This window comes from Chelonia mydas, chromosome 25 (genome assembly GCF_015237465.2).
Source record: "Chelonia mydas isolate rCheMyd1 chromosome 25, rCheMyd1.pri.v2, whole genome shotgun sequence".
In the NCBI taxonomy this organism is placed as follows: domain Eukaryota; kingdom Metazoa; phylum Chordata; order Testudines; family Cheloniidae; genus Chelonia; species Chelonia mydas.
The window spans coordinates 13,212,403-13,231,751 of NC_057858.1; the positions used below are offsets into that span (position 1 = coordinate 13,212,403).

Sequence of the window (19,349 nt, forward strand, 5' to 3'; positions counted from 1 at the left end):
TACGCTGGAGGGTAGGGATAGGATACAGAGGGCCCTAGACAAATTAGAGGATTGGGCCAAAGGAAATCTGATGAGGTTCAACAAGGACAAGTGCAGAGTCCTGCACTTAGGACGGAAGAATCCCATGCACCGCTACAGACTAGGGACCGAATGGCTCGGCAGCAGTTCTGCAGAAAAGGACCTGGGGGTTACAGTGGACGAGAAGTTGGATATGAGTCAACAGTGTGCCCTTGTTGCCAAGAAGACTAACAGCATTTTGGGCTGTATAAGTAGGGGCATTGCCAGCAGATCGAGGGACGTGATCGCTCCCCTCTATTCGACATTGGTGAGGCCTCATCTGGAGTACCGTGTCCAGTTTGGGGCCCCACACTACAAGAAGGATGTGGAAAAATTGGAAAACTTCCAGCAGAGGGCAACAAAAATGATTAGGGGACTGGAACACATGACTTATGAGGAGAGGCTGAGGGAACTGGGATTGTTTAGTCTGCAGAAGAGAAGAATGAGGGGGGATTTGATAGCAGCCTTCAACTACCTGAAAGGGGGTTCCAAAGAGGATGGATCTAGGCTGTTCCCAGTGGTGGCAGATGACAGAACAAGGAGCAATGGTCTCAAGTTGCAGTGGGGGAGGTCTAGGTTGGATATTAGGAAACACTATTTCACTAGGAGGGTGGTGAAGCACTGGAATGGGTTACCTAGGGAGGTGGTGGAATCTCCATCCTTAGAGGTTTTTAAGGTCAGGCTTGACAAAGCCCTGGCTGGGATGATTTAGTTGGTATTGGTCCTGCTTTGAGCAGGGGGTTGGACTAGATACCTCCTGAGGTCCCTTCCTACCCTGATATTCTATGATCTAAGTGGTCCTGCCCGGGTGGCTTCCAGGGAACTGCCCCACTTCACACCAGCTGAGGACATGGCCACACTCTGGGCGCTGGCTGATGGGGAAGCCTTCACCGCCAGAGCCTGGGATCCCTGTGGGTGCGGAGGGCCTGGCTCAGCTCTGCAGACGGCTGCCCCGCTCCTGGAATAGCCTGGTGCCAATCAGGAGTGACTTCACTTCAGGCAAAGGGGCTTTCAGCTCACCCCGACCTCAGGCTCCCCTGGGCTGCCCACCCCCGTCACTCACCCTGAACTGTGGGCGGGGCTCCTCAATGGACTCAGCAGGCGTGTCCAGGGTCCCCCACTTGTAGGCGAACTCGGCCCCCCGCTGCTTCCACTCCTCCAGGAAGAGCGTGGCCCAGATGACATTGAAGATGGCAAAGATCACACAGCAGATATCACGGCTGGTCTGGGAGGGGGAGGGACAGACCCGGGGGCAAGGGATGGGGGTCAGTTTACAAATAACAAGCAATGAGCAGCAGAGCCAGGAATCGAACCCAGGAGTCCTGACACCTGGTCCCCACTGCTCTAACCGCTCGACTCCACTGCCCTCCCGAATCCCAGTGCTGAGAATAGACCCCAGGAGTCCTGACTCCCGTAATGAAGTGAGAGATGGACGCAGCACTGAGCATCAGCCCAAGGGGGCACTAGCGAGTACTGCAGTTCCCTGCCCCACTGTAGCGCTCCTAGCCTGACTGTCTGACCCCCACCCCCATCTCCCGGGGCTCCCCCAGCCCTTCCCCGGGCGCAGCACCCTCACCTGGTCATTCTCAGTGAAGGTGTAGAGGATGGAGCCGAAGACGGCGGGATACACCATGGCTGAGGTGTAGAAGCCGAGCCAGGCGAAGTACATGGCGATCTTCACCCCGAAGTAATCGCAGATCTCGTCTGCCGACAGGAAAGCAGGAGTCAGCAGCCAGGTCGGGGCCCATGGACGGACGCGGGGGGCAGACGGAGAGGGGGCAGGAGAAGCTCCAGTGCCTTGAGCCCGACTCTCAAGCCAGGCACTGGAAAGTGGGCACCGACCTTCCTGGCTGCGTTTAGTGTCTGTCTGGGTTTTTGGGTGCTCCCATCTGTCTGGGGACATACGTGTGGATGGGGCACACCAGCAAGGGACACGTGTGCATGGATGGGGCACGTCCGGCAAGGGACACGTGCACGGCTGGGACACGTCCGGCGAGGGACACGTGTATGGACTGGCTATTAGCAACTCCGGGGGGAAATCCCCCTTTTCAGACCCTCTCCTGACCCCTGAAATCAGGACCCCCGAGGGTCCTGGCAGTGGCCCTGCTCATGGCTATGCTGCAGCACCAGTCCCTCCCACGGGGGGGAACCCAACTCCCCAGCAGGCGGCGAGTACATACCCAAGGGCTGGGCCTCGCAGATCGCCTGCACCCAGGACTTCATGAGCCGGTTGAGGATTCTCTGCTCGTGGACAGGGAACACCTGCTGGATGACGCCGCGGGCCACCAGCTCGGGGACTGCGTGAGGAGAGAGAGCAGTGAGGGGCCAAGCGCTCGGCCTGCCCCTCCCCGACCCACGCTGCCCTGCCCAGGAAGACACACGGGTCTTCCCCCTCCCCCGGACCCTAGCCAGGGCTGGGAGCTGGGGACAGGTGCCAGGGGATGATTTAGGTCTTGCAAAAGTCACGGAGAGTCCTCGCAGGATAAGCAACTCCCGCCTGCCCACGGCTCTGAGCCTCCTGCTGCCACACGCACATGCATGCACACATGCACGGGGGCTGCCACGCATCATTTATAGGTGCGGGCACAGATTCCCCCCATCTGAACCTCCTCTGACTCTCTCCGGCGCACTCTCCCCCCCCCACCAGCAGCCTGACCCCGCACCCTCAAAATCTGAGTGAGTGGCATCGTGACCTGGCACCCGGGGCCACAACACCACTCAGGTTTGGCCCAGCCAAAAGTGGTCAGGCCTTGGCCCGCGGCCTATGTGACACACACATGCATGTACACAAACATGGACACACTCATGTTCATACACACGCACACACATGCACACACCCCACCATCCCCGCCTGTTTGGAAATGGGTCGGACGAGCCGAGCCAGTTATTTGCAGCTGGCGCCAGAGCAGCTGGCTATTCATCTCCCTGTGCCAGGCCGTTTGAAGCCTGGCTGGCGATGGAGATGGGCAGGGCCGCGAGGGGGCAGTGGGGTCAGATCAGGTCCCTCCTGTGGGCCGGGCGCCGCACTCACTGACAGGCTGCCCCTCCAGGAACTGGATGTTGTGTAGCGATTCCCCATGCTTGGCTCGCAGGTTCTCCAGCCAGTACCTGATGATGTTCTGCCGTTCCTGCGGTCGGACAGGGAGAGGCGGGAGTGAGTGGTGGTGCCAGCCGGGGTGAGCCCCAGGGATGGTGCCCAGCACAAAGGGACCCCTGCTTTACCACCCCCCTCCCACATCTCTTCCAACAGCATCGCCCGATGCACACAGGGGAGGCTGTGTAAGGGGAACCAGAACTCCTGCCAGAGGCCCAGGACATTAGCTCCAAAGTCACCCTCCCCCATGGATTCCCAATCCCGCTCCTACCCCACAGCGCCCATGCCGGCCCTGCAGGCGAGAAGAACTGTCAGGGCGGAGGCCTGACCCCACTGCAGTGCCAGGGTCCCCCCCGAATGCCAGAGTCCCAGGGCTGGCCCAGCAGTGCCCACCTGGGAGCTAAAGAAGAAGAGCTCGTTCTCGATGTTCTCGTAGATATAATCCTCCTCGCAGGAGAAGCTGCGTGTGCCCCCCCCGAACTCGGCCTTCACCGGCTTCCGCAGCCCGATCTCGTCCGCCCCGCGCAGCAAGCTGCCTCGGAGAGAGATGGGGGGAGCCATGAAGGTTGGGTGGCTGCGGAGCAGGGCGCGGGATGAACCCACGTGCCTCCCCTCCTCCAGCCCTCCCCAAAGACAACAGGGTGGGAGCGAGCCAAAGAGCGACCCCAGCACGGATGGGGGGGCATGACCTACCTCTCGTAGGTGGCGGTGACGAAGAAGGCGTACACCTTGGTGTGCCGGTGGTGCCGGATCTGGATGATGAGCTCGGGGATGCCCAGCCGGATATGGTTCAGGAGCCAGAGCAGCGTGTGGTCGTCCGTCGTGTCTGAGGGAAGAGGCGTGGGGAGACGCAGGTGGGCAGCAGCTCGGGCAGGGAGCGGGCACCCCCCACCCGCAACGTCCTGCTTTGCGGGCTCTGGGGATTTCGTGCCCCCCCCCGCCCCCACAGGCTATTCCACTTCTGGACACCAGGACTTGGGCCAAAAGGCTATTATGAGCCAACCCTTGGCCGGGTCGGCTACCAGCAAAATCTCTGGCTGCTGCAGGAAGCGAGGTGGCACCCCTCTGCTAGACCCCAGTGCTGCAGGGAGCAGGAGGGGGGCTCCCCCTTCACAGTCAGTGTGAGCCCAGTGCCCTCACTAAGGGGCGCTGCGCCGCAGGGAACGGAGCGAGGGGCGTAGTAGGAGTCAGTGCTGACCCCGATGCCTCAGCACGGCCGTAGCGGGTGCTGTACTGCAGGGAGCAATCTCTGTCCCATGAGCTGAAAGCCTGAGCGTTTGGGATCCCTAACCCCCCAGGCGTTCTCCACAAGTGCCAGGGTGTTAGCCCAGGCATCCTGCCCTATCCCAGAGGAGATCAGCCCATGCTGCCTCCCTCACGCAGCGTCCACTGGACGCAACCGTCGGTGCCTCTTCCCGTCCTGACGCTGCTGCGCTGCACCGAACAGCTGCCATGTCCCACCCCAGAGGTGGCTGCCTTCCAGCAGCAGGCAGAGCGCTCCCGGCACATGCGGCTGAGCGGCCCCTTACCGGCGAAGGTCATCAGCACGTCGCAGTTCTCAGTGGGCACCGTCTTCATCCAGGATTTGTGGGACATGATGTAGCGCCCGGCCTGGAGCAGCCGCTTCCCAAAAAGCTTGTCTGCCAAGGGAGCCAGAACAAGGGGGTCAGGGCGTGGCAGGGAGGGAGCTGGGCTGGAAGTAGATGCAGGGGACATTGATCCCGGAGTTCTGACTCTCCAGGGGATGGGGGAAGGAAGGGGCGGCCCCAGGAGGAGGGGGTGACGGGGTGGGGGCGACGGGGTGGGGGCAGGCTGAGCTGTGGCTTGTCAGAGCAAAGAGGGGGCTGGCCGGCTCTACACTGGGCCTCACCCGCAGGGCACGTGACCGGCATCGCTTAGACTGAGCCATGGAGGGGGGCCACGCGAGGGGTGGGTACGAGCTGCCAGCAGCTGGCCAGGGCTGAGGGCTGGCACATAACCCACAGCACAACACCCCAAGATACAACACAACATGCACACAAATCATGACGCAGGCATGACATGCATGAGACACACAAACCACACACTTACCCCCTCGACACCTTACACATGTGCCCAAGATACACTCCCCCCACACACGTGTGCACCAAGTCACCCCAAACCCAACCAGAGCCGTCCACACACAAAGACACATGGGGACTCTCGCACAATGATCACCAGCTCCGGATCAGTCTGGGCCCAAGAGTGGCACTGTCTTCAGAGGGCAACTGGAGGCCAGAGACGGGAAACTGAGGCATGGCTGTGCCCTGATACGGAGAGGTAAGCCAGACGCCTGTGGTTTGCCTTCATCCTGTCTCTGCGTAGCTGCCTCCTCTCTAAACAGTGCCATTGTATGAGTCTCTCCAGGCAGCTGAACCTGCAGGGGCAGGGCTGTCTCTTGGTTCTGGGTTGTACAGCGCCTAGCGCCTGCTCCATGGCTGGGGTTCCTAGGCCCTACCACAATACAAATAACTAATACAAATAACAAATAATACAAATAACAATACAAATAACAAATAACCGTTCTCGTCTCTCCTGTCTCTGACCCTCCCCCCGACACACACACACACACACTTCCGTTCTGCCCTTTCGGAGATGGTGGGACCAGCAGTCCGGGTCAGGGAACCCCAATGATGCGGTGGGAAGGTTGTATAATGGTACGATCACATTCTCCTCTGTCCCATTCCTCGTGCACTGAGCTGGGGTCTCCACTGAGCCGTCTCCAGCGAGACCCAGGTCGCTTTGCCGAGTAGCTGCAGTCAGTGCAGGACCCAGCGAGGCGTCAGCGTGGCTCAGAGGATTCCTGCCAATGGGCAATGCCCTGTGCTTGCCAGGGCCAGACTCCTCTGCCGTCAGTGGGCTGCCCGTTCCCCTGGCTCAGCCGGGTTCCTCAGTCTCCTCAGACGTGGCTAAGGGGGACACGTGGCCCCTTGTCTAGAACGTCGCCAGACGGCCGAGTCAGCAGGCTCCAGGGGTTTCCTCTTGCATCTTTCCCTGTTCGCGGCCCCACCTGTTATGTCTCTTCAAAGCCTCGTGCTGGGGGCGCTTCCATCAGAACAGATGAGCCAGAGCTGCTGGCGCTCGGAGGAGGTGATTATCTGGGGATCAAAGCCAGCCCTGGAGGGGGCAGCTCCCACTTATTCCTTCCATTGAGCTAGCACCCCCCGAAGGTCCCTGCTGAAATCCCATCTCTGCTCCCCACTAGGTCGGCCCTTTGCAGCGGGCTACGGGGGTCTCTCCCAGGAAGGCGTGTTCTTCCCTTCCCATCTATCTGTGCAGCCGCCGGCCTGCAGGCAACTTGGGCCAGACTCTCCCGGGCTTCCCCAGCGGTTCCTGACGGAGGTGGCAGGTGGCGGCTGGGAGCTCTGCTTTGTGAAAAGGGGCTGGCGCAGGCTGCAGCACGACGTCCCCGTTCCCGGAAGGCCGGTCGCTGGGCTGGCAGCTTGGCCAAGTGATCCGGCACAGACTGGCCAGACCCTCTCCCCAGATCGGCATGCGTGCGGCTGGAACCCGCAGCTCCAGGGGTCGAAAGCTCCGACAACGCAGCGCAGCAAGGGGGCTCCCTGCAGACTCCGACTGCCCGGAGAGCTACAAGGGCTCTGGATCTGGGCCCAGCGCAAGGGGTGGCTGGAAGGGACCGTGCGGGGCAGTGAGTCCATGTCCTCCTGTCCAGTCATCTCCCTACGTGCCAGCTGGACGGAGACACCCCGGGTCAGTCAGCCTGGCACAGAGTCAGAGAACGATTTCCCCCTCTCTCAGCCATTGGCCAGCCTGTCCTACGCTCGCCTCTGCCCGGGCTCGGTTCCTCCCCGGTGGCTGGGCCGGCCTCCCTGGCAGCTGCCCAGAGAGGAGCTTGACTGGCAAACGCTCCGCGTTCATCAAGGGACGGCGAGTGCCACCGAACCAGGGTCAGCCCAGAGGCCTCCCTGGGAGGACGGAACGGACCTGGGGCCGTGCACCCTCCAGGCACACGGCTGACCACCACATCCTGCCCCACCCCCAGTCAAACTGCCCCGTCGCTCCAGCAGCCAGCGTCCCAGCTCCATGCTACACCCGCCCCCCCCCCAGCCCAGCTGTGTGTCCTCTCCCACCCCCCATCCCCTCACTTCTCCCACCAGCTTCTTACCTACGTCCCTCCCTGGGCCCACGGCAGAGCCGCCCCCTCCTCAGCCGCCGCGGGGGGCCTGCCGCAGCCCCTGCCTGGAAACGCTTGCTCGGGAAGATAGGGGAACTGACAGGATAAAAAGCAACCCGTCTCCATGGAAACCTGCGGCAGGCCCCACGCCGCAGCCCCCATGGGAGCAGGGGGCTGGTCCCTGTTTTCTTCCCGCCGGTCGCTTCCGTTTCATCTCCCCGGTCGCTTAGCCAGGAAACCCCGACTTGGAGGCCAATCTGCCTCTCCAGGTGCAGCTCTAAGCCGCCCTGGCAAGGGGACGATGGCTGGATGGCACCAGCCGAAAATCCCTCCCTTAGTTCTCCCCCGCTGTCTTCCGAGGCCTCTGGCTCCTGCCCAGCTCTGCCCCACCAGCCCCCTCTGGAGTAGGGGTCCCGGCCCCTCTCTTTGGGCAGGCAGGACATCCTTGGCTCCCTGCCTGGCTGGGAGAAGCGACCCTGGCATACAGAGCCCTGTGTTGGGCTTCTCTGAGCTCCAAGGTGCCCCTGGCTTGCATGCCCTTGTACACTTGTGCATCCACAAGCCCCCTCCCCATATTCGGGCACGCTGCATGCCCCTTGCACCTGCAGATGACTCCCCTCCACCCCAATCACACCTGTCCTCGCTGCAATTAAATGCCACAAAATCGCAGCAACAGCCCCCAGAAAGCGGAGATCCCCGGAGGGGCACTGGGGGAGCTCACCGCCCCTGCCCCTGCCCCTGCCCCTGAGGGGTGGGCGCTACAGACATGCACCAGGGCCCAATCCTGCACCAGACTGAGTTCCCTCGTCTCCTGTCAGTGCCAAGGGGAGACCAGGGCCCCCAGCACCTTGCAGGATCAGGCCCGTGGACCAGGAGCTCTTTGGGGCAGGGGAAGCTGCCCCTTGCTGGGACCGGCGGCCCAAACTGCCCCGATGCGTCAATCCCCCTCCCGCCCCTAAAGCCATGGAGCACAGAACAGATGGCGGGAGGGAGCAGCACCGGGGAATCCAGGGGAGGTTATAACTGTGACCCCTCCCCTCGCAATGATGACATGAAGCCCTGCCCCTCCACCTGGTACCTTTGGCTGCTAATGCTCCCAGCTCCATGGCACCGGGTGGCACAGAGGCCCAGCCCAGCCCGGCCCCGGGGGAGGCCCGTCGCTGTGGCCCATTCATCTCTCGCTGAGGCTGCCAGGGAAGGGGCTGGCTGGTGCCAGGGGATGAGGTGGGCATCTGGGCTCAGACCCACCCAGCTCCACACCCCAGGGTGCTCTGGGTGGCAGCAGGGCTCCCGGGGAGGCAGGTGCTGTCTGGGCAGGGAGAGGGGAATGACCCTGGGCCTGCCCCACCCTGGGAACCGGCTGTGCCTGCTGGCCCAGTGGGGAGCATCGCCAGAGAGGCTGGCTCAGACCCAGGTGCACCCGCCCTTCCCACCCCCAATGCTAATGGGGCAGCAGGGCTGGGCAGCTCCCAGAACCTGTCCTGAGCCAGGAGCCTGGGGTCATCTAGGCTGAGGCCTGAACCCCACTAAGGGGCTACACCCCTAATCTAGGGTGGGGGTCTTATCAGACAAATGGACTGATCCCCACCCCAGGGGCTCCTGGCCATGTCTCTTCTGCCTTTGGCTGGTGACCACCCGCAGCTGGCTGGGCCCTGCCTGGGCTCTGCCCCGCAGCAAGGGGAATCCAGACTCCGGCTGCCTCCCCGGTTCCCCGTCCATCCACAGACAACGAACTCCACTATTCCTTGGCACTTGCCTCATTGCCGTGTGGCCAGGGTGACCTTCCCCTGGAGGCACTGAATGTCCCACAACCTGACCCAGCCCCACACCCTCAGGGACCCTCGCTGGAATTGATCCAGCAGGCCCCTGGCCTGGGAGCGGATCTCTCCCTGAGACTCTGCCCTTGGGAGAGTGAAGGTTTTAGAGGAACCAGCTGGACCCAAGCAGACCAGGCACCATGGGGGAGGGCAAGTCCCTCCCCCAGCTCAATCCTCACCCAGAGCCCCCCTGCTATGCCAGACCTCGGCCCCTCCCCATCCCCAGGTCTGCGATGCCCCTCAGTCCTGACCTGCAGCCCCCGGCTATCCCAGACATTGGCCCCTGCCCCTCCCCCTCCCCAGCTCTGCCGATGCCCCTCAGTCCTGACCCGCAGCCCCTGGCTATCCCAGACATTGGCCCCTGCCCCTCCCCCTCCCCAGCTCTGCCGATGCCCCTCAGTCCTAACCTGCAGCCCCCGGCTATCCCAGACATTGGCCCCTGCCCCTCCCCCTCCCCAACTCTGCCGATGCCCCTCAGTCCTGACCTGCAGCCCCTGGCTATCCCAGACATTGGCCCCTGCCCCTCCCCTTCCCCAGCTCTGCTGATGCTCCTCAGTCCTGACCCGCAGCCCCCCCTGCTGTTCCAGTCCTTGGTCCCTCCTGAGCAAACAGCACCAACTGTGCCAAAGCGTGCTCCACCTCTGTGCAAGATGGTCACGAGCACCTAGGCTGAGACCCGCCAAACTCATTTCATGTGACTCAGCTGGACCCCCGCGTGTGGGTGGGAGAGGGGGCGAGAACAGGCCTGAGGCTTCTCCAGTCTGGTGAGTGCTGCTGAAAGGATGCCCTGTTCTGGCTGGGCGTGGGCAAAGGCCTCGTTTAACCCCTCGGGCACCATGGTGCTCTGCACAGCCCCCTCTGCTCCAGCAGTACAAACAGTTTGGCTGCACTTTACCCCTGGGTCTAGGCACTGAGGTTCCCATGGGCTCCCAGCATGTGTCTGGGGACTCCCCACTGCGGGAGAGGGGCTGTGGAGGGAAAGGGAGCAGAGGAAAAGAGAGGCAGATGATCAGGCACCCTGTCCTAGGAGCGAGGGGCCCCGTCAGCCTGTGCAGTCATCTCCCCGAGGGGTGGGTGGGGACCCCACATGAGCCAGAGGCATCGAGGCCCTGGGGCATGTACAGGAGGGAACAATCCCGAGGTTTGTCCCATCTGCAGGGCCCTAGCTCTGATCTCCTGGCATGGCCAGAATCCGAACAGGGCCAGAGCTACGTCCTGCAAACACCCGGTGCTAGGCAGCCCCATGGCTTGATCTAGCAGGAGCCGGAGCCGGGATGGGGTGGGCTTGTGCCCTGCCCTCGCAGGGGGCCAGACTCAATGCTCTTGGGGCTGCTCCTGTTCCTATGACCTATGAGGAGCAGGAGACTGGATGCGGGGCTTTTCCCCAGTGCGGTGGAACTGGGAGCCTGGCCGGGGCAAGCTGGCATGTTCTGTGACTGCAAACCCAACTTTGGGCCAATGCCCCAGCTCCTGAGGCAGCTTCCCCGGCTCGCGGGGTGCATTCCAGGCCGGACCCCGCACCTGGGCACAGACACCTTCCCAAAGCCCCCCGCCGACCCTGGCCATGAGACTGCCCTTCTCCCAGCTAGGCACTGCTGGCTGCCCACTGTGGGCATGGAACCAAGCAGGGCTTTCTGAGCGCCTGCCACCGAGCTCCGGCACGGAAAGCACAAGCGCGGCATTGTGGATGCCCAGGGTTCCTGGGCACAGCTGCAGCAGGGAGGGGGGGCAGGAAGCTGGGGGGAGGGTGGCTGGGAGGTTTCCTGCTCCTGGCCTCCTTAAACTGGGGAGTTTCCCAGGGCTGTAGATTACCCCAGCCCTTAGCGCTGCCCCCTGCACTGCACAGACAGAAGGGGCAAGGCTCCCCCCATGCCCATCGCCCGCTCCTGCCACCCCACCTCGCACCCACCGTCCCTTCTTCACTTCTCCCATCCCTCCACAGTCACTCTTGCTTTAACTCTGCGCATGCCGGTGGCAATCCCTCAAGCATCTGTGAGTCCCAGGGAGCCAGCCGGACGCCCTCCGGCCCAGGGAGCCAGGGGTTAATCTCAGGCTCTGCGGCAGGTGTCTGTGAGTCTGTTCCAATGACCCTTTCCCCCCGACTCCACATTTCATTTTCATTTCAGTCCTTAAAGCTCCAGCTTTGAAGTGAAACAAACCAATCAACCCCCCCAAACCCGAGGCGGCGGTTTGTGAAAAATCTTGGCTCTTTGCTCTCCCTTTAATCAGCGACGGGCCTCGGGATGAGGCTCGCAGCCATAACCGCCCTGAAGCATGCCAGTGCCACGCGCCCGCTGTCCCTGCAGCTTGGTTTCTGTCTAGGCTCTCCAATACCAGCAGCATCTTGGTTTTCATTTTCCCCAGAGACGCTGGAGATGGATGGTGAAGAAGATCTGACTTCCCACTGGATCATTTCGTCCCTAAGGGAGACGTTCACCCCCGTGCGAAGGGGCTGGCGGCACAAGCGCAAAATGTCACTTAAGCTCTGGATGAAGTTGACAAAGTCTGCGTATGGGCCATTTACGTCCCATTTAAGCCCAGAGTTTAAGTGGGACTGGAGCGGTGTGTAACCTTGTACTGACCCTCACCCTCTCAGTGCCTGGCAAACCAGAGGCAAGGATCGTTTCCTGCTGTCGCTAAAATGCAGCCACCTCTGGGGCAGAACGCGTGGCAGCTTTTTAACAGCTGCACAGCAATGCTACCTAAGAGTTTGGAACAGCAAATGAAGATAAAGCCTGCAGCAGGTTTGATAACTGGACAAATGGGTGCATTTTACAGACAGGAGACTCCACCATGATTGTCTGTAAACTTTTGCACCCTGTAACAATACAGTAGATTAGTAAGATTAGCTGAGTAATATACTGCATGTTAATACATAGTTCCAAACAAGGGTGCGGCCTCTGGTAAACAAGAGAGACAAAGCTGGAACTCAAGCTGAGTGGAAGCCTGTTCGTATGCTTTTGTAAACTAAAGATGCAAACAGCAGTTGTGTAACATCTGTGATTCCATGTCGCATGACAGACTCCGAGTGCTTCATTGAGCTGGTCATGGAAATCAGGGTAGTTTGAAAGGACAGAGAGATGCTGGACACAAGAGCCTCCTGTTCTAGAGAGGGCAGGAGCAGGAATGGCAGAGGAGACAGTGTTGCCTATTGGACAGAACATTGGACAGGCCAAAGGAGACATGGGCTCAAGCCAGCGGCAGACCTGTGAATTGATGGGTGACAGTGGGAAATCACATCCCCTTCCTGTGCCTCAGTTTCCCCATCTGCAAAATGGGGATAAATGATACTCCTTTGTAAAGCGCTTTGAGATGAAAATTACAAGGATTCTTCTTAATTCCTTGCTCAGTTTTGCTTGTTGTAACAAATTGCAGGCCAGCTCCTCCAGGGTGTCAGCGGGCGCAGCGACGCGGCTCCATCGGAGTTACTCCCACAGGCTACCTCACACCAGCTGAGGATCCGGCCCCCCCACAGGGAACTTCACAAAGAGCATTGTTTGAAGTGGAGTCTTTGGATCTCGAGCCGAGAGGCCATCTGAACGGGGGACGTGGGCTCGTGTCAGCGGCTCTGCCTGACAGCTCCTCTGATCAGACCTGATTCGTGAGCGATGTCTGGAGGAAGCAGGGGATACTAAAAAAACAACCCAGAGGAGAGACTGCAGAGAGTGGGGTGCAGCACCAGCACCTCGATTGTAGATAGCTGCACCCCACCCCCGTCTTGCCTTGTTCATGCAAATACCTTGTTTACGGACCAGCAGAGGAACATAAGAAACTGCCACATCAGAACAGCACATGGTACATCAAGCCCAGCATTCTGGCTCTGACGCTGGTCGATGCTGGCTGGTACACACCATGCACCCAGTTGCCTGATACTGCAGAAGACATTTCTTCCTGGCCACAGCCTGCAATCCGTTTATGTCCTGGAGCGCAAGGGCTGAGAGCCCTTGTGCTGTGGTTAGCCACGGCCACGCTAAGCAAACTAAAATCCTTGGTCTTTGGTGCTGAGGGATCCTGCATGCAACAAGTGATCTGCAGGGCCGAAATGCAGCCACCTCTGGGGTGGGACGTGGCAGCCGAGCAGGAAGCGAGGAAGCATCCTGCATCCAGCAGTGCTCAGGGTTGGCTGGCCGTGGAGCCCGGTGTTGGAATTCTGCCTGGTGAGCTGCCAGGGACCCCGTTGGTGCACAGATATGGTAGCAGGGTTATAATGAAACTGTGGGCTCCCTTGTATGTCAGTGACTCACATGTCGGCCTGTCTGGTGGTTTCTCTGTCCACATCATTGCCGCCGTCTAGTTCGTTAAGGCACCTGATCAATGTGTGGTAATGACGCTGCTTGTAACTTTCCCCATGTCTGTGGGTTTCTCTTGCCCCACCCCCAGCTCCCCTGACCACGAGCGGCAGCTGCAGGTCCTGCGGCTCTCCCTGACCTGGCAGCCTGCGTGCTGACCCTTCCTCCAGCGCTCTTGGCATTGGCACCGCAACCCTCTCACTGGTGCGAGAGGGAAGCCACGTGACCGCGGAGCCCCCCTGAAGGCGGGAGTTAGCGGCCGAGGCTCATACTGCTCGTGACAGAGCTGGTCCGAGGGCTGGAGGCCCTGCACTGGGTCCTCGTCCTTGTAGGAGTCCTGGTGACAGCTGCCTTCGCTGCTGATGGGAGATGCTGAGGTGCTGGCAATGCCCGGACTGAACAGGCCAAAGTGACTGAATCTGCGGGGGATCCTTGGGGGCCCACTGGTGGGCTGTCCTATGGGAAGCTTGTCCGTACCGCACCTGACGCGGGAACAAAGGCCCCTCGTCTCCAAGGGCCGATCCGCCGGCGCCAAGCTCAAGTGCAATAAAGAGAGCAACTGTCCCTGCCCTGGACCGTGCCCAACAAGTGCCATTCTGCTTTCTCCTCCCCGCAGCAGATGTGGCTCTTGCAGAGCCTGGCCTGGCCTCTGAGCCCAGCCCCCAGTCGGTCTCCTGCTAATGCACCCGATTTGCATTCCGCTTCGCACCCCCATTGCTGGCATCTGACTGCCCTCAGCCTTAGGAAACAGCTCCCAGCCCGACTCCCTCTAATTCACACCTCTGCACGGGGCTGAGGACCCAGCTGGGCTCCCAGAGAACCTGGGGCAGCACACCCTGCCTGGGAGAGCAGGACCCTTTCCTTTCCCACCACCAGAAAAGCTGCTTATGTTGGCAGAAGCCCAGCTCTGGAGCAGCGCGTGCCCCTGGGATCGGAGTGATCACAGCCTGTGGTGATGGTGACGCTGACGCTGGGCTGCAGACACAGCGAGCTCAGGGACCACCGGGTCGGATGCCCGAAGAGAAGCAGGGACCAAGCAGCCCTAAGAGTCCAGGTTATGGAATAACCACCCAGGAGTGTTCGGAAGCAAAGGGCTCCCTGCTGACCGACTGAACAGGAACTCTGATCTTTGTGCTCTGAAAGCCCAAGCTCCTACCCCTTCAGCTAAAGGAAATTCACCACACGCAGTTAGCTGTATAGGGCCTATGACGTACGGATGAGCAGTTTAGCTCCATCCAATAGAGGGCAACAGTGTGCACACACCTCCCATTCAACTCGCTGCACTACGCTCTTCACCCTACTTAGCCTGAAGGATCCACAGAGCCTTACAAAGAGTCACTACCCAGGAATTTAGGACAGGAAGTGAAGGAGGCTCCTGCATCCAGTCAACACCACCCTGGGTATTTGGGAGGAAGGATGGAATGAGCCTACGTTGGAATTGGCCCCCTCCTACTGCCATTGAGTGGGGCGCCCTCTACAGCACCAGCTCGGTGTCAGAGCCGCACCTGCTGAGTCAGCAATGCAGCCCCAGGAGTCTCCTACTCCAGTGCTGACCCAGCCCAGCGGGAGCTCTGAACCCCTGGCCTAGAGCAGCCTCCCTCTCCCCCTGACAAAGCAAGGAGCTGCTAAGGGCTACATCAGCTGCTGCAGTGCCAGCCTAGTGGGGTGTTCACATGGGCACGGCTTTAAAGTGAGCTGAGTCCAGCCCCGGCCCACCACACGGGATGGAATTCATGAATAAGCTACACCCAGAGCGGTGGCTCCGGCAGCTGGGAACCCTCCTCCACCATGTTCCCAGCCACATGGAAGAGGTTTGCTTGGCAAAGAGGCTTCAGCCCCAGGGGGCTTTCCCAGCATTTCCACACCGGCCATTTATTGATATCCCAGCCCAGAGCCAAGTCCCAGCAGCGCCGCCCCAGAGGAGAAAGCAGGTTCGATGAAAGAACTCCTGATGGTTAAAGAAACAGCCCCACATCTCCATGTCCCCACCCTGCTTTGTCTCCCAGCCGGATTCTCTCTGTTTCTAACCGTCTCATTTCTGGTGTCTTGGCTTCTCTTCCAAACGCAGCCCTTTCCCATCTCTGCAGGGAGGAAACTCGTTTCTCAGCTTTGCCTGGATTCCAAGTACATTCATTCTCTTGAGCTTCTTCCAGATCTTTATTGTTAACGAGCTTCTGTTCATCACATCTAGGAAACGGAGAAATAAACTCCTGCCCGCAGCAAACCTGAGAGAGAATAAAGTCATGCCCAAGGGCTCTTCCTTCACTGGCAAACACCAGCAACCAGGGCATTGCTAGATATGGGTCCTGCCAGTTGTCTGGCTGATGATGCTTTGCCTTGACTGTACATAGCTCCTTCCACGGGAGCGGTTTTGAATGGTAGGGGATTCTCATCCCTGTTTTACTGATGGGGAAACTAAGGCAGGGAGCAGGACAGGGACTCCCCCAGAATTGCATACCGAGCAAGTGGCAGAGTCTGTGCTGGGCCCCATTGGTGCAGAGATCCAAGCAACGAGCACACGCTGCTTATGCCGAAGGCCAGCACGGGTCCCAGGTGTGCCGGGTTCCAAAGGATCTCTGCACTGCAGGAGCTGGGACGCGGCTCAGCCAGGCCCAGGGGTGTCCGCCCCATGAAGCGAAGCCCCCAGACCCCGAGCTGCGATTGATTCCAAGAAGCAGATTCCTCGCACCAGGCGGGATGAGCTCATCCTCCTGCCGATCATGAATTATTAAAGCCTTCCTCCAAGAGTTGTGATTACAGGCTGGGAAACAAAGGGCTTCAAGTGGGCAGGCAGGCGGCACTGCTCTGGGAAGGCAGGGGTGTGTGCTACTCATCCAGATGCACACGCCACTCACACACATGCACACTCACATGTACAGGCATGTTAACACACACGCGTTCAGAGAGAGGCACCCGCCAGCACTCAGATCCCCTGCACCTGCCAGCACACACACTAGTGTAAGCCAGTACACGTGCACACAGATACACGTGCACACAGATACACGTGCTAAGTGTGCATGTGAACGTACATGCCCGGATGTGAACATGCCTCCCAGACCCCTGGGAAATGGGAGCATGTATGTGATGGGGAGGCGAGAGTCCCCAGGGCTGGCACTGCTGCTGTCTGTGATTCGTGCTTTCTGCTTTGGCCGCGCAGGCTGGGCAGAGCTCCATTCTCTGGCGGTGAATGAACAAAACCTCCACCACCACCCCTGCAAGGCAGGGCCCCCTGCAACCACCCAGCTGGGGAGGGGCCCGGGTCCTTACATTTCCCCCCATGCCAGTACCATGTCTGCTTCTGGGGGCTGGGCCCTGCTCCCTCCTTGGTGCAATGGGACATCCAAAGCCGGCCCCCTCCCAGGTTCTTCATTTCCAGCTCCCACTGCGGGAGACAGAAACTTAGTGGAGGAAAGTCCTGCCAGAGCCCAGCTGCCCTCAGTGCTGAGTCTGCAGCTGCATCATGCCTGGCTCGGGCCCTCTGCGATCAGGGTCAGCTACCCAGGCTCTACGCAGGAGCCTGTGCTCCCGTTCCTAGCTCCCAGGAAGCCCCACTCTCCATCACAAAAGCCTCATGAATAGCGCGTCTTTCTGGGTAATGTAATTGTTTCTCCCATGGCAGGATCGTGTGCCAGCCAGAGAGGTTTGCAGCCCTCCTGTTCCAGGCCTTGGAGAGATCCCTGATGCAGGGGATGGAGCAGGTAATAATAATCCAGAGCCCATCTCTGGCGCGTCTCCACCGAGGATCTCAAAGCGCTTTACAAACCTGAATGTAGCAAACCTGACAACCCCCACCCCGGCAGGTAGTGAAGTGATTTTGCCCAAGGTCACAGAGCAAGTGAGAGGCTGAGGCAGAAAAGAACCCTGGAATCCTGACTGCCAGCCCCCAGCTCCAACCCTGCTCCAACTCAGAGACTAGAACAGAATCCAGGTGTCTCAACTTTCACTGCTCCCTGCTCTAGCCACTCGAGCACATTCCCTTCCCTGAGCTAGGGGATAGAACCCAGGAGTCCTGGTTTAGTCCCCCTGTGAGAACAGACACAACAGCAACGCTGACAGCTCTCTGCAGAACCCACGAGACAAAACCAAATTCTCGTGTCCATTCCACCACCGCAACTCGGGAGTCACTCCCCTGGTGCCAGTGAAGTGACTCCAGATTAACCCTTGTGTAAATGGGAGCAAAACCTGGCCTTCTAGAAATAACAGGTCATACACGGCGCTGGCGTGACTCCCTTGGAATCAATGAACGCTTTTGGGCTTGAAACCTCCCATTCAAGCCGAGGGGCTGCCTCGGGGCTTTAACGCCAGTTATTGGGTTTAGCTGCATTTCCCGTTCCCGTTCATAGCACCCCCCGTCGCCGGGCTCCCCTGCAGCTAACCTTGGGCTAGTCAGACTAAGGTCACGAAAGCCGCAGAGCGCTTTGGTACCAATACATCACCAGCCCGGCCTCCCAGGGAAGCCCAAGGTGGCGCTTTGACCCGCAGCGCTGCTGTTTACTAGGTTCTCATCGCCAATTACGCTGCCACAGACGCCCAGTTCCTGGGAGGACATAAATTAGGTCACTCTTCATGCGCCCGCATCCGTCTGGGAAATTCAGTTGCAGGGTTTTTCCCGTATCACAGATCCCGGCGGCTGCCGGGGCCTTTGGGGATTCTTGCCCCCCAGCCCCCTTTCCTCTTCTCCCCATTTGCCGCACGTTGAGCCCTCTGGATCCGAGCAGAACCACAACGCCCCGACGGGCCCTGACCGCAACTCCGCGGGCCCAGGCGCTGAGGAAGTCAGGGGGAGACCACATGGTCCAGGGCGTTTTAGGACACCCCACCCCCACATCTTGCTGCCTTGAAGGAGAATTCCTGCCCCCCCCAACCCACCCACCCAGCCTAGCTCTCCCCCAACTCTGCTCCCCAAAGCCCTGCTGGATTCATTGGCAGCAGCTGGGTGGCATCTGCAGGGAGCGCTCCCGCCCCCCCGCTCCAGGTCCTGCACACGGTCCATGGGGAACGGCCCAAAGCAGAGGCAGGACCGACCCCCGCGCCGTGGCTGCCTCCCCCGGGGCTGCGGGCAGGGAGGGGGCAGGGAACCTGCAAAGGCGCTTTGGGGTTACCGCAGACACGAGACCCCCCCCGGAGAGGCGCCGCCTGGCCCCCGGCAGGGGCTGCTCTCGCTGGGGGGGTCGGTCCAAGCCCAGGCCAGCGGGATTTTACCGCAGCGCTGCAGGGGCGGGCCCCGCAGGGAGGCTGCGGGTGGGTGGGGGGCGCCCCCCCCCCCAGGACCCGCACGCTCGAGCCTACCCAAGACCCCGGCCGGTGCCGGCTCCGCGTCCGCCGGGGCTCGCCGCTGCCGCTCGCCCTCCTGCGCGCCCGCCTCGGGCATCCTGGCGAGCCGCGGCCCGCGGGCTCAGCGGGGCTGCGGCGGGGGGCGCGCGGGGGGCCGCGCCATGGGGGCTCCGCTCCGGCTCCCCGCTGGTCCTCGCGCGCCCGGCCGCGGCGCCCCGAGCCGGGGGAGGGGACAAAGGAGGCGCGGCGCGGCGAGCGGCGGGTTGAATAGTCTGGTTGGCCTCCGCCGCCCCAGCGCAATCCGGAACTCTGGGGGGACGGCGGGGAGGGGGAGGGATGGGGGGGATGGTAGGGGGGATGGATGAAGGGGTAGGTTTGGGGGTCGGTGGGAGGAGGGGGGCAGGTAGGTGGGGGGAAGGGTAGGTACGGGTTTAGGCGGGGGATGGGTAGGGATGGGGGTGGATGAATGGATGAACAGAGCCGTAAGTATGTGAGGATGGATGAAGGGGGAGGTATGGGGGGATGGATGAAGGGTACGTATGGGGGGATGGATGAAGGGGGAGGTATGGGGGATGGATGAAGGGATAGGTATGGGGGGATGGATGAAGGGATAGGTATGGGGGATGGATGAAGGGGTAGGTATGGGGGATGGATGAAGGGGTAGG

At 60.7% G+C, this 19,349-nt stretch overlaps 1 protein-coding gene across 2 annotated transcripts in view; it reads right to left on the minus strand.

Moving 5' to 3' along the window:
• ANO8 (anoctamin 8) overlaps positions 1–18,896 on the minus strand; it is a 29,687-nt gene extending 10,791 nt beyond the window's left edge. The window contains exons 1-8 of one of the 2 annotated variants that reach the window (XM_037885958.2): positions 18,700–18,896; positions 4,681–4,791; positions 3,845–3,977; positions 3,545–3,683; positions 3,089–3,185; positions 2,238–2,354; positions 1,634–1,761; positions 1,121–1,282 (exon numbers count right to left, since the gene is read on the minus strand). In XM_037885958.2, coding sequence (XP_037741886.1) covers positions 1,121–1,282; positions 1,634–1,761; positions 2,238–2,354; positions 3,089–3,185; positions 3,545–3,683; positions 3,845–3,977; positions 4,681–4,791; positions 18,700–18,781 — 969 coding nt within the window. In that variant the 5' untranslated portion in view covers positions 18,782–18,896. Of the gene's footprint in view, positions 1–1,120; positions 1,283–1,633; positions 1,762–2,237; positions 2,355–3,088; positions 3,186–3,544; positions 3,684–3,844; positions 3,978–4,680; positions 4,792–7,295; positions 7,448–18,699 lie in introns of those variants that run through there. The other variant, XM_043535666.1, reaches the window with a different exon arrangement.
• Positions 18,897–19,349: the final 453 nt, after the last annotated feature.